We start from the raw sequence: 18,216 nt of genomic DNA, 5'->3' as shown, positions 1-18,216 counted from the left end.
ATCGCGCGCGGGATTTCCTCTCCCACCATCCTCATTTCTTCAAGGTAACCTTGCGGCGATGGCTTCCCAGAACACCATGTGGAGACAGCACGGCTCTGGCAGAGCAGGCATTTGTTTGCAGAACTGCAGGGACACCAATCCTGGGCGTCCTGAAAGGCACTCCAATGAGCAGGCCTTGTAAATTGGATTTCTATTAGGCAGTCCTGATGACGGCTCTTCATCAGTGGAATGGGAGAAGGTGCTGTCAAAGCTCCAGCTTGAAATACCTCTTGTTAATACTGTTCCCCACCACCCAAAATGACACCAAATGCTAGAAGTCTCCAGAATTAATCGTATTTAAAGTTTTAGATATGAACAACTGTTCTTAAATCCCTTTCTGTGTGGGAAGCACTGGGAACACAAGTCATCAGCACCATGGTCAGGACAAAAACAGTGGCAGTGTCTCAAGCCTCATCTCTGTGGGTCCTGGCTGACTACAGCCCATATCTGTGCTGTTTAGAAACATGTCAGATGCAAACAGGCTTTATTTTTTTTTTCTGTTCACGCTCTGGATTGAAAATAATTGAGGAGGATAGTACCAATTCTGGAAGTCGCTATGGGTCACATCGAAGGAACTTTGACTCCAGCACTTTGATCTTTTCTTGGTTTGGGGAATTTTTGCTTCTGCAATTTGTGCCTGGGGCTGGGGTTCTTACTGTAAGAGCCGTACCTGTTAAAAGACTAGATGTCTGCTTGAAATTATACCTTTAAAACAATTTGAAATGTCCACATTGGGCAGCATTGGGAAGGGGGAATAGCCTTTTCTTAATCAAAGTAGCAAACATCTGTGTTCTTTCTAGCCTGTCTTTTGATTAGCTTGGCCTCATCCATCACTGGTCTTTGATATGAACACCAAGAAGTCATGTCCCTTTGTTTTAAATGATAAATATGCCTTTGTCATGAATACTCAAAGGCAGCCTAGGATTTACATTTGAATTGTCAAAGTGTAACTGCCGAGCTCCCTTGATGAGTGATATTATTAGTGCGATAAAGAGATTTTTCATTTGTCATGGATAGGCCTTAGATATGTCATTAGGAGGCTACATGGGACCTGATCCTAGAAACGTTGTTTCTAGAACAGAAAGTTGATTCTAGGAAAAGTCTCGCCCACTAGTTTATAAGATTTGCCATTTATCAGCAAGAGGCAGTCGGCTGCAGGAGGATGTCTGTACACCTCCTCACTTTACTGTCATTAGTTCCCCTCTTTGGATGTTGTTATTTAGGCCTGATGACTGATACCTCCCATCAAAACTAACACCGCTTAAAACACCGAGCTAGTAGCCAAACAGCCAAGGCTTTCCCTGTCTGGCTAATATTGCCAGCTTCAGTCTTCTTTCAAGCTCAGCATTGTTTCTATGTCTTTGTTGGTTGCACTTTTTAAGTAGGCTCTTTGATGCCTTCCCAGCCCTAAAGTGTATCTGCCCAGATGTGTTTAGGTACACACTGTTTACATGTGTGCATTGACCTGCACCACATTCTTCCTCTGCACAGCTGTGGCAGTCATCTAAGTCCTGACTGTCAAGTTCACTTGGCATCTTTGAGCTTTCCACCAAAGGATGTGGGCAACTAAATTTTAAACGACTGTAAAATCATATTCTTCCCTTGCCCGCATTGTTCCAGCTTATGTAGAATGATTTTCTTTCTATAGCGTCAGTAGAACTACATCACTTTTTACATGCTGTGTCTTTATAATTTCAAAAACTGATTTAAAAAAGCAGGTGGAAACCAGACATTGTGTTTTATTGGGGTGGGGGGTCATAGTTCTCACAAAGAGTGTATGTATCTGGCTTCTCTTTTCTTTGTATACATCGAAATATATTTAGCTATCATTTCAGAAATTATTTTATGATTGTCCACCAAAAAAATACTTTAAAGCAAAAACATATACTCCACTAGAATTAACCCTCATCATCCAGGCTTTTGTTTTCTAATGCTTTTAATTTCTTGGTACTTTCTAGATCACTTGTTCCATGGAAAATAATGCCTTGTTCATATTTGTTTCCCAACAGCAAATAATCCCCTAGCAATTCCACAGCCCAGCTCCTAACAGTCTTCGAGATTTCTGTACTGTAATGTAAGTGTCTGAGTTTTTGAGACCCTGTGACTTTTGCCCAACTTGAAGACAATGATCCCAGGGAGCTTCTGTCCAGAGTTAATCAGCTGCAGAATTTGTAAACTGCACGTGTGTCAAAGTTGAAAATGTTAGTGCGCTAATAGACGCTCGAAAAGGTTAGATCTGATAAAAGCCGTCAGCAGCTACAGGAAGTGATTTATGGGAATGTGATGACACCAAATGCCTCATTTATCACTCATACACAGATAGGTTAAGGTTCCGGTGTCATATGTTTAAAAACTTGACCACTTCAAATTGTCAAAATAGGTGCTTAATTGCCCTTCATCTCATAGCTTTGAATGTATTTCATTTGAGTTTGGTAGTTTTAGCTATGATTACTTTTCTGCTGTTCACGTCATATGGTTCCATTTAAAGTCATTCATATTTAGGATTTTCAAAAAATTATACATCACTGATCTTTTTGAAGTTTTATTAGCTAAAGCTGTACTGAAGAAAGACTAAGCCAGCCTTATCCATGTTAATTTATATTTTTATTTAACAGAAATATCATGAAGACATATTAATGTTCCATTCCCTATTTTCTGATGCATGTCATTTTCCATCGGCACTTCATAATCCTCTATATTTTCCGTCGCCTTTAAAAGTTGAGCCTGTGACTCAATGACAGTGCTGAGACAGACAGAGCTGGTTAGCTCTTCTGGGAACTCAGCTCTTGGTGTATGAGCTGCACGCTGGCTACACGCAGTGAGGACCGGTCTGCCTTGTTCAGAGGATCCAGGGAGAGGGAGATGTTGAGAAACAGAGCAGATCTTTCCTAGATTGACTAATGACCAAGTTTTTGATTATTTCTTTATATACTCTAGGAAATGTAGTTAAAAACTTGGGATTTCTCATTTGGTTTATGAAGAAATATCTTAAAGCTATTCAGTAAAACTTTAATTTCTGCTGTATCAAAGCTTCATGAAACAAGCAAGCAAATGAAAGCTTACTGTAGTTTCGACTCCTTAACATATGGGATTCAATTGTTTCAAGGCTTCTTGAAAAATATTCAGTCATTAAATAGGCAAAAAGTCTCAGGGTTTGCCTCTCTATCACCAGAAATATATAGCAAAAGTTTGGAAGCTTTCACAGTTTGTTAGCCCCTGGATCAGGTTCAGAAGAAGTCAGAGTAGTTTCTGCAACAGGAGAAAAGTTGGAAGACTAACCAGGGCAACAAGGGAAAGTACGAGGACAGAGCCCAGAGATGTCATAAACAAATGCAGCGGAGCTTGTTGCCCCTGATTCCATCAAATGGGCTACAGAATATATTGTGGAGACAGTGGCTTGAACATTTAGTATAGAAATTATGGTTAGTTTTGTTAAACGTGACAGTGCCATTGTGGAATTATGTGAGAAATTATGTATGTAATTATGTCATATAAGAAAGTGTCCCCAGCCAGACATTAAAAACTATGTAGTGGATGAGTGACTTGACACCTGATACTTCCTTTAAATATCTCAGCAAAATATGTTAAATTGAGAGAAAGATTAAAGGGGGCTGTAATATTAAGAGGTGGGTATTTGAAAGAAGGCAGTCTATGCTTCTTATATATTTTAATTTTTTTCATTAAGAAATTAATTAAATTTTAAAATTTTTTCTTTATTAATCTTGCTCAAATGTTCCTAAGTAAAGACGTAAAATCTTATATCTTCCAATTTTTATAATTCTATTATATCTTTTAAACCATACAAAATAACTTAAGCATATTTTTCAAAAACTCTCCAAATTCCAGTTGTAACTTGTTAAACCTAGTAGTACCCTAAGTGATTTTAAGATAAAAAAGTTTGAAGAATTCTGTTTATTAAATTAAATTTGTTAAAATACAACAGAAAAAAATCTACATGACTCTTTGAGCTTTAAAAAGTACCCAACTCCTGTATAGGGAAACAAGTCTGCATTTCTTTACATGACTGAAAACATGGGATTTCAAGTCATCTTTTCGGCAAATGGATTCTGAAGCATTTATAAGTATTAACATTTTAAGGTTATTTTTTTTTTAAAAAAAAAAAAAACACATTCTAATAATACATAGCTCCTGACTTAGGGATATTAGAATTAAATGTTATAATTTCTGGATATGCCTTGCTTAGAAAGTGCATGTATGTATTTAAATGAGAATTCTAATTCCCGTATGGTTTGCAAAATCTGTGCATGCTTGGCTGTCAAAGCAGCTTTGTGGTGAGTTTATCTTTAAATAATAACAACTGCACAACCGACAAAACTGTTTCTCAAAGCACACATTGACTCAGAATAAATGTCTTTTTGATATGAACTTGTTATATAAACAAACCTGTATAAATGTGTAGTGATGTGGATATATTGCTGTTTCCACTTCTGTCCATCGTGTTTGGTAAGGTAGTACATGAACACGTAGGTCAACGTATTCTGCTGCCATTGGCCCTCTTACTTGAAGGGATTTCACTGTGATGTCAAATCCATGATTAGGGAAACTTCCGGTCACTTGTTGACATGATCATAGCGATCCAAATCATCGCAGTCTTGGAATCTCAGTAGTATGTTCTAGGAACAACTTTGGGGAAGTATGTGAAAGGCCCTCTTTTCACAGAAGGCGTAAAGAAAGAGCTCAGGTGTGGTTTCAAGTACTGTCAGCAGTAAGAAAATGCATGGCATTCGTAGAGAGCATTCAAGGCCTTCCTGGGGAAATAGGTTAATTAAAAGGTAAAATGAGTTTGAAATTTCCAAGAAATCTTTAAAATGTTATAAAATTTCATCTTGCTGCCCCTTAAGGGGGAGGGATGAGAACCACACAGGTGCTCTGAGCCATCTTTAGTTACTTTTAAGTTTTATATATTTTTATAAGGTCATTTATTTTCCTCTGAGTTCAGTCCAAGAGCCTAACTAATATTTACCTTTTAGCTTTGTTCAACTAGAGTTAAGTTGACCGAATGGGAAGGAGCTGCTGTCCAATGGCTCAAGCCTGGCGTTTGTATCTGTGGAACTTCTATCTTACTGCAACGTGCCCTACCTGTGTCAAGGCTTGGGGAGGCAGTCTGCCCTTCCCGTGCAGGCATGAGCCAGTGTGTAAGCACTAAATATATTCATGTTTAAGTTGCTGTCACTTAGGACATTTCTTTCAAAAACAAATAGTATCGAAGGGTTATGTTTTTAAATAATTACTCCTTCATTGAGAAACTGTGGGCCAATGTTATTACCAGTCAATGATCAGTTTATTCACAGTTAAGATAAATGAATGAAATAATGAATAAATAAATAAATATTAATTTAGCATTGTGTCTAACAGCCTTATTACAATCCCTCGTCTTTCGTTTAAAGTGAGACATGGAACAGTAGACACATAAGGGACTTAGCCCTAGTTTAGCTCGTGTAGAGATGCAGACACTAAAAATGTCTGTTCTCCATCGCCATGCTCGTGACTTTCACCTTTTGAATTACTGTTCTGCAAAAGATGCTGTGAACTGCTTTGTTCCGAAAGAGTATCTCAGCAGATGGGGGAGCCCTGGAAGATTTGCTATGTGTGGGCTGTGGAAAAGAGTGCCTGTGTGTGGTAATGAGTGTGTGATTTGCATGTGTGCTGTATAATTCACAGCACACACACGCATTCATCATGTGTTTCTTTCCAATATGATGAATTATGTCAGTATATTGCATGTGTCTCCATGCACCCCATCTCTTAATTAAGGCATTAATCACTAAAATTACCAAAGATATGTAGCTTTACTGTACTTTTAAAATTTAACGTTGATCTTTGCATAGTAATACACATATTATTTCTAATTGGTAGACTATACTGAGACATTTTAAGTAAGGATTTCCATATTATCATTCTATCATATCAATTATTTTAAATATGCTTAGCTTAATATATACTTAGAACATATCTTTAGCCATTTTAAATCATTTTTATTTGAGATTAATTTTCCTAAGTCACTAAAATTATCAGAGACATACATATGTATATATGGGTATATTATATGATCAACTTTAAAATTTAAAGACTATATGTATTGTCTTTTTGTACTTTGAAAATTTAGGGCTTGGTTTCCCATAGCCAGAAACTATTTCTAGTTGGTAGACAATAATAAGGATGGGAGGGGAAGATTCCGCATTATGCTCCAGTAGCATTAACTCTGGATGTGCTGCCTTAATATCTATATTGCCATATATATGGGCATGTGCTTTCCTAACTGCGTCATTTAGCCATTGTTTCCTTCATTTGGGATTGATTGCTTATAAGGTTAATTTCTTACCAATTAACATTAATAATCATACAGTTCAACCCTCTAGATATTCACAAACTGGAAATGAAATTGAGCATCATGCTTTGCAAGAAATACTTGGAACAAGGTTGCGGCTTACTTTTTAAGAGTTTGGTATTAAGAAGGATGTGTGTGCAACCTTTGCACATCTGTCTGTCTACCTTGGCTGAAGCAAAATGTTTGCTAGATCCCCTCTCACAGTCTGGAACAGCTGATAATATCTCTGTTGCTTCCTGCTTGATGAGACAGAGGCCTTCCACACATACCTTCCTTAAGCCACCCTGTTTCTCTGTTATTGTTCTCTTTCCCCCGTTCCAAATGACAATCACTTGCTATATTTCTTCCTTTTCTCAGTCTCCCTCTGCAAGTTAACCTCAGCTTGTGTCCAGAGATGTTGACGTGTTCTGTTCTCCCTACTGGAGGGAGTCCCACTTCTTGGTGTTCCTCTGCTGGTGGCTCCCCTTCCCGACTACTGAACAGTCCTGTGTTTATGTCAGCGACACAGGCTGCCTATGGAATGCTGTGTCAGCAATGAGTGTGTTATCTCGCTGTAACCTCAGCCACTGTTGCAGTACTCTAATACACACAAACACACACACACACACACACAACACACACACACACACACACACACACATGCACATACACGAAATCTCTGCTACCACCCACCCAGTCTACCATCATCTCCTATTTGGATTATTAAAGTAGCTCCTAGATGTTCTCCTTTCTTTTACTCCTTGCTCCTTCAGTCTGTTTTTCAACTTAGCATTCAAATCATTAAATAGAAGTCAAATAATATTCACCCTCTGCTTAAATTTTTACAGTGATTCCCTAGCGATCCAAAGTAGGAGCCAGTATCAGGCTTTATATACTGCACCCTTGCCATCATCGCTCTGGCCATGTCTTACGTCATGTGCCCCTTCACTCACTCTGTACCAGCTGTTCTGGCTTCCTTGTTCCTAAAATTGGGCATATTCGTTGTTACCCCCAAGCCCTTTGTCATAAACCACTGTGAAAAGGCAGGTGCAAAGTCAGCTTCTTAGATCCTCCATGGCCCTCCCTACCCAGCCTCCTCCATCTATTTTCCCCGGTTGATATTTCTCCAGAAGCCTTTTTCTCTCCTAACATGAGCTGCAGTGTTAGATTTGATTTGGTCGACTAGAATATAAACTCCACAGCAATGGAGACTTTCATTTCATTTGTTTCCTGCTGTATCCCCAGACTAGAACAGTGACTGGCAGGTAATAGACCCCTCATGGATGATATTGGGATAAAGGGGAAGGTTTACTGTTAGCAAGCACAATGTAGTTCTAGTTTCTAAATGTAGAAGTGTTCCAGTGTTAATGGCACTTGGTCATTTTCCAACACTTGACTTTCCCAAAATTCCTCCTACTTGGAAGGCAGGTTGCAGCTCTGATGTTGTGTGCCATGGCAGCAGTCATGGGTCTCTGAATTTCCTAGTCTGGAGAATTTGACAGGCTGGCCCTTCATTCGTATGCTTTATCAGGAAACGGACTGCAGTTTCTGAGAGAAATAGACCATCTTGGATAAACCTAACTATTGTTACTGTTTCACACGATGTTAGTATGTTTAAGACTTTATTGTGATTAGTTGATCAGATGCCATATAAGAAGCACCAGGAAACATATCTTAACTGTTACTGGCAAGTTTAGTGGCTTCAGAATTCACTGCACAAATAATCCAAATGTTACAAATTAAAGCAAAGGAGGAATTGGTGCCTTGGAAATAAATATGTACCTTCTTATTTCAATTTTATCTGTTAAGAATTATATAAAGTTATTCTATTGAATTTCAAGAGATATATAACGCTGTCTTTTCTGAATATATCATATCCAACAAAAATGGAAAATTTTATTTTCCAGTCTCATATCATACAGTCTTATTCCTTTCGAATTCCATTTGTATCCCATCTTAAATGCTATAATTACTACAAAGATATATATTTAACAAAAACAGAAATTTTGTTTCATATGGAAAATGACTACTATGTTTTTAAAATGCTTCCTCCCCCCAAAAAAGCTAGCAGTCAAATAATTTAGGGAAATATCACCATATCACCTACTGCATTAGAGTACGAAGGACCTGAGAAGTCTGAATGAATCGTGTTTATCTTTAACCTACAGTGCTTAAACATCTCTTTCTTAATGCCTGTTGTGAACTCTTGGGTGGAATATTAATGAAAAAGAAAGCATCAGTGGTGGACTGTGAATGAGGAAAGGGTGGAGTGGACTAAGCTAAGCTGTCTGCATGGAGATGGCATATCCATTTGGTCATCTTAACTCACCATGGCTCTCATAAAGAGCATGGGTGGGCTGGAGATGTAGCTCAGCGGTATAGTGCTCACCTACATGCACATGGACCTGGGGTGTAATCTCAGACATTGTCAGGTGGGCGGGGAGCCTAATAGCATCCTCTTTGCTCACAGATCCAGAGTGAGATTCTGTAGGAGCTAGGCAGATGACATAAAGGCTGTAGTGACCCCGAAAACAGGGAGTACATCTTCATGAGCAGCCCCTGCTCAATTCAGAGATTTGGACCTGGAGGTAAAACAGGCCCAGAATGACTAAACCTTCTAATTCTTTTTTTTTTTTTTTTTTATGGGATTTTTTTTTCTTCTCATGGTTTATTTTTTTATATTTAAAAATTTCCATCTCCTTCCCTCCTCCTCCCCCCTCCCTTCCCTCCTTCTCCCCCTTCCCTCCCCTCCTTCTCCCCCTTCCCTCCCCTCCCCTCCCCCCATACCTCCCCTCCCTCCGTCTCAAGGCCAAGGAGCCATCAGGGTTCCCCACTCTATGCTAAGACCAAGGTCCTCCCAACTCCCCCCAGGTCCAGGAAGGTGATCGACCAAGCTGAGAAGGCTCCCACAGAGCCCGTCCATGAAGAACAATCAGAGCCCAGAGCCATTGTCCTTTGCTTCTGTCAGCCCCCGCTGTTGGCCACACTCAGAGAGACGGGTTTGGTCGCAAGATCCATCAGTCCCATTCCAACTGGAGTTGGTGATCTCCCATTAGTTCTGTCCCACCGTTTCCATGAGTGAACGCACCCCTCTCGTTCCTGACTTTCTCCCTCATGTTCTCGCTCCTTCTGCTCCTCATCGGGACCTTGGGAGCTCAGTCCAGTGCTCCAATGTGGGGCTCAGTCACCTTCCCCATCTGTCGCCAGCTGGAGGTTCCCTCACGGTCCTGACTTTCTTTCTCATGTTCTCTCTCCTTCTGCTCATCATCAGGACCTTGGGAGCTCAGTCCGGTGCTCCAAGGTGGGGCTCTGTCATTTTCTTCATCTATCGTCAGGTGGAGGTTCTATGGTGATATGCAAGAAATTCATCAGTATGGCTATAGGAACTGGCCTTTTCAGGCTCCCTCTCCTCAGCTGCCCAAGGAACTAACTGGGGGCGTCTCCCTGGAAACCTGGGAACCCCTCTAGGGTCAAGTCTCTTGACAACCCTCAGGTAGCTCCTTAAATTAAGATATATGCTTCCCTGCTCTCATATCCACCCTTCCTATATCCCAAGCACCCCATTCCTCCGAGCTCCCCCGCTCTCCCCTTCACACTTTTCTCTCCCCATCTTCCCTTGGCCCAGTCTTGCCCAACCCTCAAGTTCCCAATTTTGCCTGGCGATCTTTTTTATGTTTCTTTCTCTACATTTCAAACTAATCCTCGTGTGCTAAAAATCTGAAGTTTATATGTATGTATGTATGCATGCATGTGTGCATGTATATTTAAACTGGAAACCCTCATCCCTGTGTGGGATACACTTTAAAAGGAATTGGTGTGTGTGATAGTGTATAAGACATGTGGGCAGTCTCGGAATGCCCACTTATCCCTACACACAGGGACCTTGGTAGAAGCAGAACTTTGCTTTGTTTGGGTCCTAGAAATTTCTTCCCCCCCCCCCCCCCCCGCACTACAAAGCTTTATTCATCCTCAGCGACTTAAGAAAGGCAAGCTCACTGGCGCTTCACTTGAGTATGCTGTCATCTTGAGCTTCTGCCCGTTCTCTTTCAATCCATTTCAGCTCATCTAGTCTCTTCTTTTCCTCCGCCGCCACCCTCCTCTCCTCTGCCCGGGGCTTTAGGTAACTGTAGCGCTTGGCGCCGTAGGCCATGCCGAGGACCAGGGCTGAGTATCGGCCGAGCTTGATGAGCGGAGAGACCTGAACTGGGGGCACCATCTTGTCTGTGACCTTCGCACCGGAAGCTTAACTTGGGTCCTAGAAATTTCAACGTCAGTGTAATTCTTCAGTCCTCAGCATCTTTACAAACTAGTTCCCTACACTGACTTCATCAAATAATGAAGATGATGATTTCACTTGTAAGGCATGATTTCGGTTTACGTTGGACCAACACCAAAGAGTGTCATCTGTCATATTGTTGCTGCCGCCGTGGAGACAAAAGCAACTAAAATAAAGAAGCATTTGTTTCTGCTCAGCTGGTATGTAGTCCATCAGGGTGGGGTTGTCATGGCAGAAGGAACTTGTAGCCACAGGTCATACTGCATCTGACGTCAGAAACCAGAGCAATGAATTCTTGAGTTCACTTTCTTCTTTAACTCAGATAGGAATTTCAGCCCATGGAATGGTGCTGGCCATGTTCATAGTGGGTCTTCCTTCCCCATTTAATCCAGTCCAGAGGTTTCTGTGCTAGGTGATTCTACGTCCTGGCAAGTTGCCCGTGTGAAAAGGTCACAGAAAGTGGAGCGGTCCGGACTGGGTATATTAGTTTGCTAGGGCTGTTGTGGCAGAATGCCCTGGGCAGAGATGAGGGTGGAGCTAAACAACGTGCTTGCTTTCTCAGTTCTGGAGGATGGCAGTCTGAGGTGGAGGTAAGTATGCCCAGATTCTCCCCAGAGCTGTGAGAGGGTTCCCTACCTGCTTTCTCTGCCTTACAGAAAGGTTTCATATTGCTTTCCTCTATTTTCCTGTGTCCTAATTAACTAATGAGTGGACATGCTTCTAACTTAAGGTCATGGAAACCATGGCACTGTGTAAATTTACTGTGTTATGTATTTTATTTTTCATTCTAAATTTTGTTTTTGTTTTTGTTTTTTGAGACAGGGTTTCTCTGCGGCTTTAGAGCCTGTCCTGGAACTAGCTCTTGTAGACCAGGCTGGTCTCGAACTCACAGAGATCCGCCTGCCTCTGCCTCCCGAGTGCTGGGATTAAAGGCGTGCGCCACCATCGCCCGGCCCTCATTCTAAAATTTTTTAACCACTTTGGTTTTTAGTAATAAAAAGAAAAAAAATATAAGCATTTTGGTTCTTTGTTTTCCTGCAGTGTCCATGCAGGACCTTCATGAAACCCCTCACCTGATGACTGACAGTAAGGACTTTATATAATTTATTCATTCTTTCCATTTAGTGGGAAAATCGAAGTTTGTCACTCCAATATAGTGTTTATTAAAAGGATGTGTGTAATAAGGAGATAGAACAAGGCAGCCATACTTTCCTACCAGGCTCTTTAGAATCCAGTATGTTGGTGGAGACAGCAGCTGACTGACTGCCGGATGCTTCCCCTGCCCAGTACCCACCAGGCATTCTGGTTGCTTCCTAAGGGTTTGTGTTATGGTGTTGTTTGCACAAGGCTGATAAATGGCTCAGTAGGTGAATTCCCTTGCCACCACACCTGACGCATGAGTTCGGACTTTAGAACCTGTGCGCTGGGAGGCAAGAACTTGTCCTCTCCCCTCCATCCATGCATATTTACATGTTGATTTACACACTGATGTAAAGTTTTTTTTTTTAAAAAAAAAAAGCAATATAGGCATTTGTGCAGAAAAAGAGTTAGTTTGTTTAGCTCAGAGCTTTGGAGATAAAGGACTCATACAGGAATCTCATTGTTCTAGGGGGTCATATGGCTACATCATGCCAAGGCAAGTGGATGGTACCACATAGGTTGTATGCAGAAGGGAGATGGCGTATGACAAGACAGGAAACAAAACATGTGGAGAGGATATGCTTATTCCTTTTATAATATCCATTCTGACAGGAATAAGACCTTTCCTGCTCCACCTGACCCTTTTCAGGCAACAGCATTAATCCCTTCATAAGGCTGGAATCCCATGATCTAATATGCCCTGCTCAGATATATTACTACCTCTCAGCATTGCCCCACTGGGGGCAAATCTTGTGACCTTTTAGGAGACAATCTATACCCTGGCCCCAGGACAGAGAAAATATCAGCTAAGAACGTTAGCATCCATTCACTGTTTGTTGAGAAGCCAAGAATTATTGAATCTCAGTGTCTCTTTGATTATATCCAAGAACCACTTACTCCCCCAGGGTAGGCAAGAGCATTTCAATTGGCATGTCTAATTACCAAATTAATGAGAAGCTATTGGAGGTTAGTGTAGTTCCCTCGCTATTTTTGTGTCAGCTGAACAAAAGCTAAAGTCATCTGAAAGGAGGAAACCTCAACTGACTAAATGTCTATGTAAAATCCAGCATTGGGACATTTTCTTAATTAGTGGTCAATGAGGGAGGGCCCAGCCCATTGTGGGTCTGCTACCCCTAGACTGATGGTCCTGGGTGCTCTAAGAAAGCACGTTGGGAAGCCATGAGGAGCAAGCCAACAAGCAGCACTCCTCCATGGCCTCTGCATCAGCTCCTGCCTTCAGGTTCCTGTCATATTTGAGTTCCTGTCCTGACTTCCGTCAGAGATAGACTGTGATGCAGATATGTAAGCCCAAATAAACCCTTTCCTCCCGAGGTTACGTTGGTCTTTGTGTGTCGTCATAACGATAGAAACCCTAACTAAGACGCAGTGTCTTCGCTCATTCAGTAGTTACATTCTGATCGCCTGCTGCGTTTGCTGTTCTGGGCTCCAGGAATGTATGCACAATGTACAGCACATGTAAAGCCTACCGGTCAGGTGATCATGCTACAGTAAGAAAAGCAAAAGTAAATGAGTCAGTGAATGAATACTTTCAAATCACAGAAGAAAAAACAAAAAGAGCCTGGAAAGTCTTTATGTCATACTGTGACAAAGCAAGTTTGAGGAAGTGTTTGAGATGACGTCATTCTACAAACTGAGTTGGATCCCTCTACATTTCTAATTCAGACTGTAACTGTGGTAGTTTGGAATGGATGCTGATGGCCTTAAATGTATGGCCACTTGGATATACCTCTGCTTAGAGGCATTTGATATTTGGGCTGCAGGACAACTGTAGTATGAAGATTTTCTGGTATATGCTCATTGTCCTGAATACAGCCATGTCTAGCTTCCTGCATCCCCAGACAGCAGTCCACTTCTCTATCATGCTTTTACATATATTCTGTAGCCATCAAGCAGAAAGGGTAAATACGCGATTGTGTTCCAGTGTGACTTCTTCAGAGTCTGACCACATCATAACACATGTGTCTCTCAGCTTAGCCAATATGTTCACAACTTAAACACCAAAGTTTTCTAAAGGATTATAATAAAATAAGGGGGTAGGGATTGCTATTTCTTAAGCATGTGTAAAAAAGAAGTGATTCGCTTTCATCACTAAAATATTCATAAATACTTAATACCCAAGTATTTGGTTTGTTGCTAGCTTGTAGCTAGGATGCTATAAATGACAAGTAAATTTATCATTGCTGTCCATTAAACACCCAGGTGGTGATAAGTGCTAAACTTACAAATGTTGCTGGCTGGGTGAGCTCCTCGTGACTTCTTTTAAATTTGACTAAGATTTTCCTCGACTTCGGTAAACATTACAATCTGAAGAATCTAGTTCTGGGTTCTTTGCTAGGTTAGGCGGCCATTCCCTTCTAAAAATATGCTGGAGCCACTGGAAATTGATCCAGAGTGCAGGGCTGCGGCGTCCTCAAAATAGCTGCTATCCAGAGGGTCACCAGGAGTGATCTCTTTAGCACAGATGTGCCCACCAATCATTAGGAATGGTGGGGGAGGAAAGATGGCACTGGGGTTAAGAGCACTGCTGCCCTTTCAGAGAAGCACAGTTCAGTTCCCAGCACTCACGTCAGGCTGCTCACAACTGCCTATAATTCCAGCTCCAGGGCATCCTATACCTCTCCTCTGTAAGCACTAACATACATATGTGCCTACACACGGGCACAAGCAGTCATATGCATAAATAGAAATAAAAAAGTCTTCAACAATTAAACTAATAATTATAAATGCATTTTTACATATTCTTGGTCAATGCATAGTAAGTATAGAATTGGTGTGTATTAGCTCTTTAATATATTGCTCATTACAAATTTTCAGATAGTAGAAATATGCACAAATATCCTATACAGTCTTTTAGCTGGTTTGAGTATCTGAGTTATGGTTTATTTGTTTTTTCCCCCCTGATGCGTATATAGTGTGCATGTTTGTATGATGTGGGGACATATTTGTGTGTGGGTGCTGATGCACATGTGTGTTTGAATGTAGAGGTTGATCTTGGGAATTGAACTCAATTGCATTCCAGTTTATGCACTGATACAGTGTTTCTCACTAACTGAGAGCATCAATCTGTTGAGTCTTGCTGAGCAGCTGGCTCTGAAGGTGCCCTGTCTCCACCTTCCCAAGCTAGAATTACAGGTGACCACTACACCCACCTGGCACTTACAAGGGTTCTGGGGATCCAAAGTACTGTTGTTCAGTATGAAACAGAGAAGTAAAACTAGCTCAGTGAAGGTGGGAAAAGGAACCTCAGAACTGAGGGCTTGGCTAGGCCTCTTCTCTGCTCGATCTGGGCTCAAAAACAAAGCATTGATCACAGAAGTAGCTTACAGCACTGAGTACCATTTAGGTCACTTCCCCTAATGGGAACCTAAGTTCTTTGTGCAGAGGCTTCCTCAGAAGTTGGGGTGCTGAGTTCTTTTTCTTAACATTTTGTCTGTATCAAATATTAACAGACCAAACCATAAGTGTCTGTCACCTGCTCAGCTTATATAAATACATGTGCACATGCATATATCCATATGTTCCTGGAAGCTTCTCCAAGAGGAGGCAAGGCGGTGGTACCAAGAGTCTTTAATGAAATGTGTTTAAGTCATGGGAACATTTTCCATTTTTCTAGTTTTTTTTAATTAATTTGTTAGATTTTTAAAAACATACCAATCCAAGTTCCTACTCCCTCCCCCTCCTCCCATTCCCTCCACACACCCTCCTACCCCACCCCCATCTAATCCTCGGAGAAGGTAAGGCACATTGCTTTGTGGAAGGTTCAGGTCCCTCCATACTATATCTAGGCTGAGCAAGGTATACATCCAAAGAGAGTAGGATCCCAAAAAGCAAGTACAAGCAGTAGGGATAAATCCTGGTGCCACTGCCAGTGGCCCCTTAGTCTGCCCCAGCCATGCAACTGTCAGTCCCATTCAGAAGAACTAGTTTGGTCCTATGCTTGTTCCTTTCCAGTCAGGCTGGTGTTGGTGAGCTCCCATTAGCTCAGGCAAACTGTGTCAGTGGGTGAACCCCTCATGGTCTTGACCTCCTTGCTCATGTTCTCATTCCTTCCACTCTTCAACTGGACTTTGGGAACTCATTCAAGTGCTCTGATGTGGGTCTGCCTCTGCCTCCATCAGTTGCTGGATGAAGGCTCTATGGTGATATTTAAGATAATCATCGGTCTGACTACAGGGCAAATCAAGATTGGGCCCCTTTTCCTCTATTGCCCAGGGTCCTAGGTGGGGTCATCCTTTTGGATTCCTGGGAATTTCTCTAGAGCCAGGTTTCTGCTAACCCTATAATGGCTTCTTCAATCAAGATATCTCTCCTTGCTCTCATCTCTGTCCTTCCTCCATCTCAACTATTCCATTCCCTCAAGTTCTCCTTCCCCCTCCACTTCTCCTCCTACCCTCCCCTCTCCCCCAACCTCCTGACTCCCAACCCAGCCAGTCAATCCTGTTTGTTTCCAATTTCCAGGTGTATCTATATATTTTTCTTTGGGTTCAATTTATACTTAGCTTTTCTAGGATCATGAACTATAGGCTCAATGTCTTTTGTTTATAGCAAGAATCCACTTATGAGTGAGTACATACCATATTCATTTTTTTGGATCTGGATTACCTCACTCAGGATAGTATTTTCTAATTCCATCCATTTGCATGCAAAATTCAAAATGTCATTGTTTTTTACCACTGAGTAGTACTCTAATATGTAAATGTGCCACATTTTCTTTATCCATCCTTCCATTGAGAGGCATCTAGGTTGTTTCCAGGTTCTGGCTATTACAAATAATGCTGCTATAGCCATAGTTGAACAAATGCTTTTGTAGTATGGTTGAGCATCTTTTGGGTATATTCCCAAGAGTGATATTGCTGGATCCTGAGGTAAGTTGATTCCCAATTTTCTGAGAAAACGCCACACTGATTTCCAAAGTGGTTTTACAAGTTTTCATTCCCACCAGCAATGGATGAGTCTTCCCCTTACTTCACATTCTCTCCAGCATAAGATATCATTGGTGTTTTTGATCTTAGCCATTTTGAAAGGTGTAAGATGGTATCTCAGAGTTGTTTTGATTTGCATTTCCCTGATACCTAAGGGTTTCCGTAAGTACCTTTTGGCCATTTATATATTGTTGCTCTCAGTGTCTATGCTACTGGGATTATATTTAGGAAGTGGTCTCTTGTGCCCATGCATTGAAGACTACTTCCCACTTTCTCTTCTATCAGGTTCAGTGTGGTCAGATTTATATTGAGGTCTTTAATCCATTTGGACTTGAGTTTTGTGCATAGTGATAGATATGGATCTATTTTCATTCTTCTACATGTTGACATCCAGTTATGCCAGCACCGTTTGCTGAAGATACTTTCTTTTTTCCATCATATAATTTTAGCTTCTTTGTCAAAAATTTGGTGTTCATAGGTGTGTGGATTAATATCCAGTCTTCCATTCGATTCCATTGGTCAACCTCTCTTTTTTTATGCCAATACCAAGCTGTTTTCATTACTGTAGCTCTGTAATAGAGCTTGATGTCAGGGATGGTGCTGCCTCCGGAAGTTCCTTTATTTACAGGATTGTTTTGGCTATCCTGGGATTTTTGTTCTTCCATATGATGTTGATTATTGTTCTTTCAAGGTCTTTGAAGAATTCTCGAAGAGGAGACAAGGTGGTGGTCTCAAGAGTTTTTAATGAAATGTGTTTAAGTCATGGGAACATTTTCCATTTTCTAGTTTTTCCAACTGTTGTTATTGAGCATTTAACTTTTTTGTAATAAAAATGCATTTGTTAAACTTAAGCAAGTGACATTATTTGGAAAGTGTTTGTTATGTCTCTAAACAAAAGTTAAGAGCTCCCATAACTTTTGTGACCAGAAAATCTAGTTGTATAGTGTTTCATGGTGGAGTTGGATGAGGGGCATGGGCATGCACAGCACACATGTGGAGCTCAGAGAACATCTTTGATGAGTTGATTTCTTTCCTTCCACCTCTGGAGATGAAACTCAGGTCCCCAGGCTTCTGCAGCCAGCAGCTTTATCCACTGAGCTGTCACACTGGCCCAGGACATGTAATGTTTAAAGCATTTATGGCAGCTACCAGAGTGGTTTTCTAGATTTTCATTTACTCCATGTTGTTTTATAAGGATCTTTCCAAAAGTTGTGTTTTCTTCCTTTCAGTCATAAAGTTGGCTATCTATTTCCTTAAAAAGATGTGTGCGTTTCTTCGTTAGCATTAAGCAGAGGGGCTTTAAAGTATGTCAGACTCGCGGGCTTTCTAGTAGCCAAGAGTGACTATTATATCTATATGTTTTGAGTGAAGTTTAAGACACTTAGTTTTGAACCTTAATGTGTGCAATGGGAAAAAATGTTTACCCTTGTAACAGGAATTGTTTGAATTTTATGACTATTTAGTGTTGTATAACTGCTTCTTACTACTTT

General features: G+C 41.0%; 2 protein-coding genes across 6 annotated transcripts in view; one reads left to right on the top strand and one right to left on the bottom strand.

The window, feature by feature from the left end:
• Cdin1 (CDAN1 interacting nuclease 1) overlaps nt 1-18,216 on the top strand; it is a 277,760-nt gene that overhangs the window by 130,522 nt on the left and 129,022 nt on the right. Inside the window, exon 11 of one of the 5 annotated variants that reach the window (XM_038330595.1) lies at nt 5,031-5,070. The exons of the other annotated variants lie outside the window; for them this stretch is intronic. Within the exon in view, the coding sequence (XP_038186523.1) occupies nt 5,031-5,055 (25 nt within the window). The 3' untranslated portion in view covers nt 5,056-5,070. Of the gene's footprint in view, nt 1-5,030; nt 5,071-18,216 lie in introns of those variants that run through there. 5 annotated transcript variants of the gene reach the window in all.
• LOC119814658 (ATP synthase subunit e, mitochondrial-like) lies at nt 10,313-10,583 on the bottom strand. Its single transcript, XM_038330597.1, has one exon. It carries the CDS (start codon nt 10,581-10,583, stop codon nt 10,371-10,373), a length of 213 nt encoding a protein of 70 aa, XP_038186525.1. The 3' UTR covers nt 10,313-10,370.

This window comes from Arvicola amphibius, chromosome 5, assembly GCF_903992535.2.
Source record: "Arvicola amphibius chromosome 5, mArvAmp1.2, whole genome shotgun sequence".
Classification (NCBI taxonomy): domain Eukaryota; kingdom Metazoa; phylum Chordata; class Mammalia; order Rodentia; family Cricetidae; genus Arvicola; species Arvicola amphibius.
This window is presented reverse-complemented; position numbering and strand designations above follow the sequence as displayed.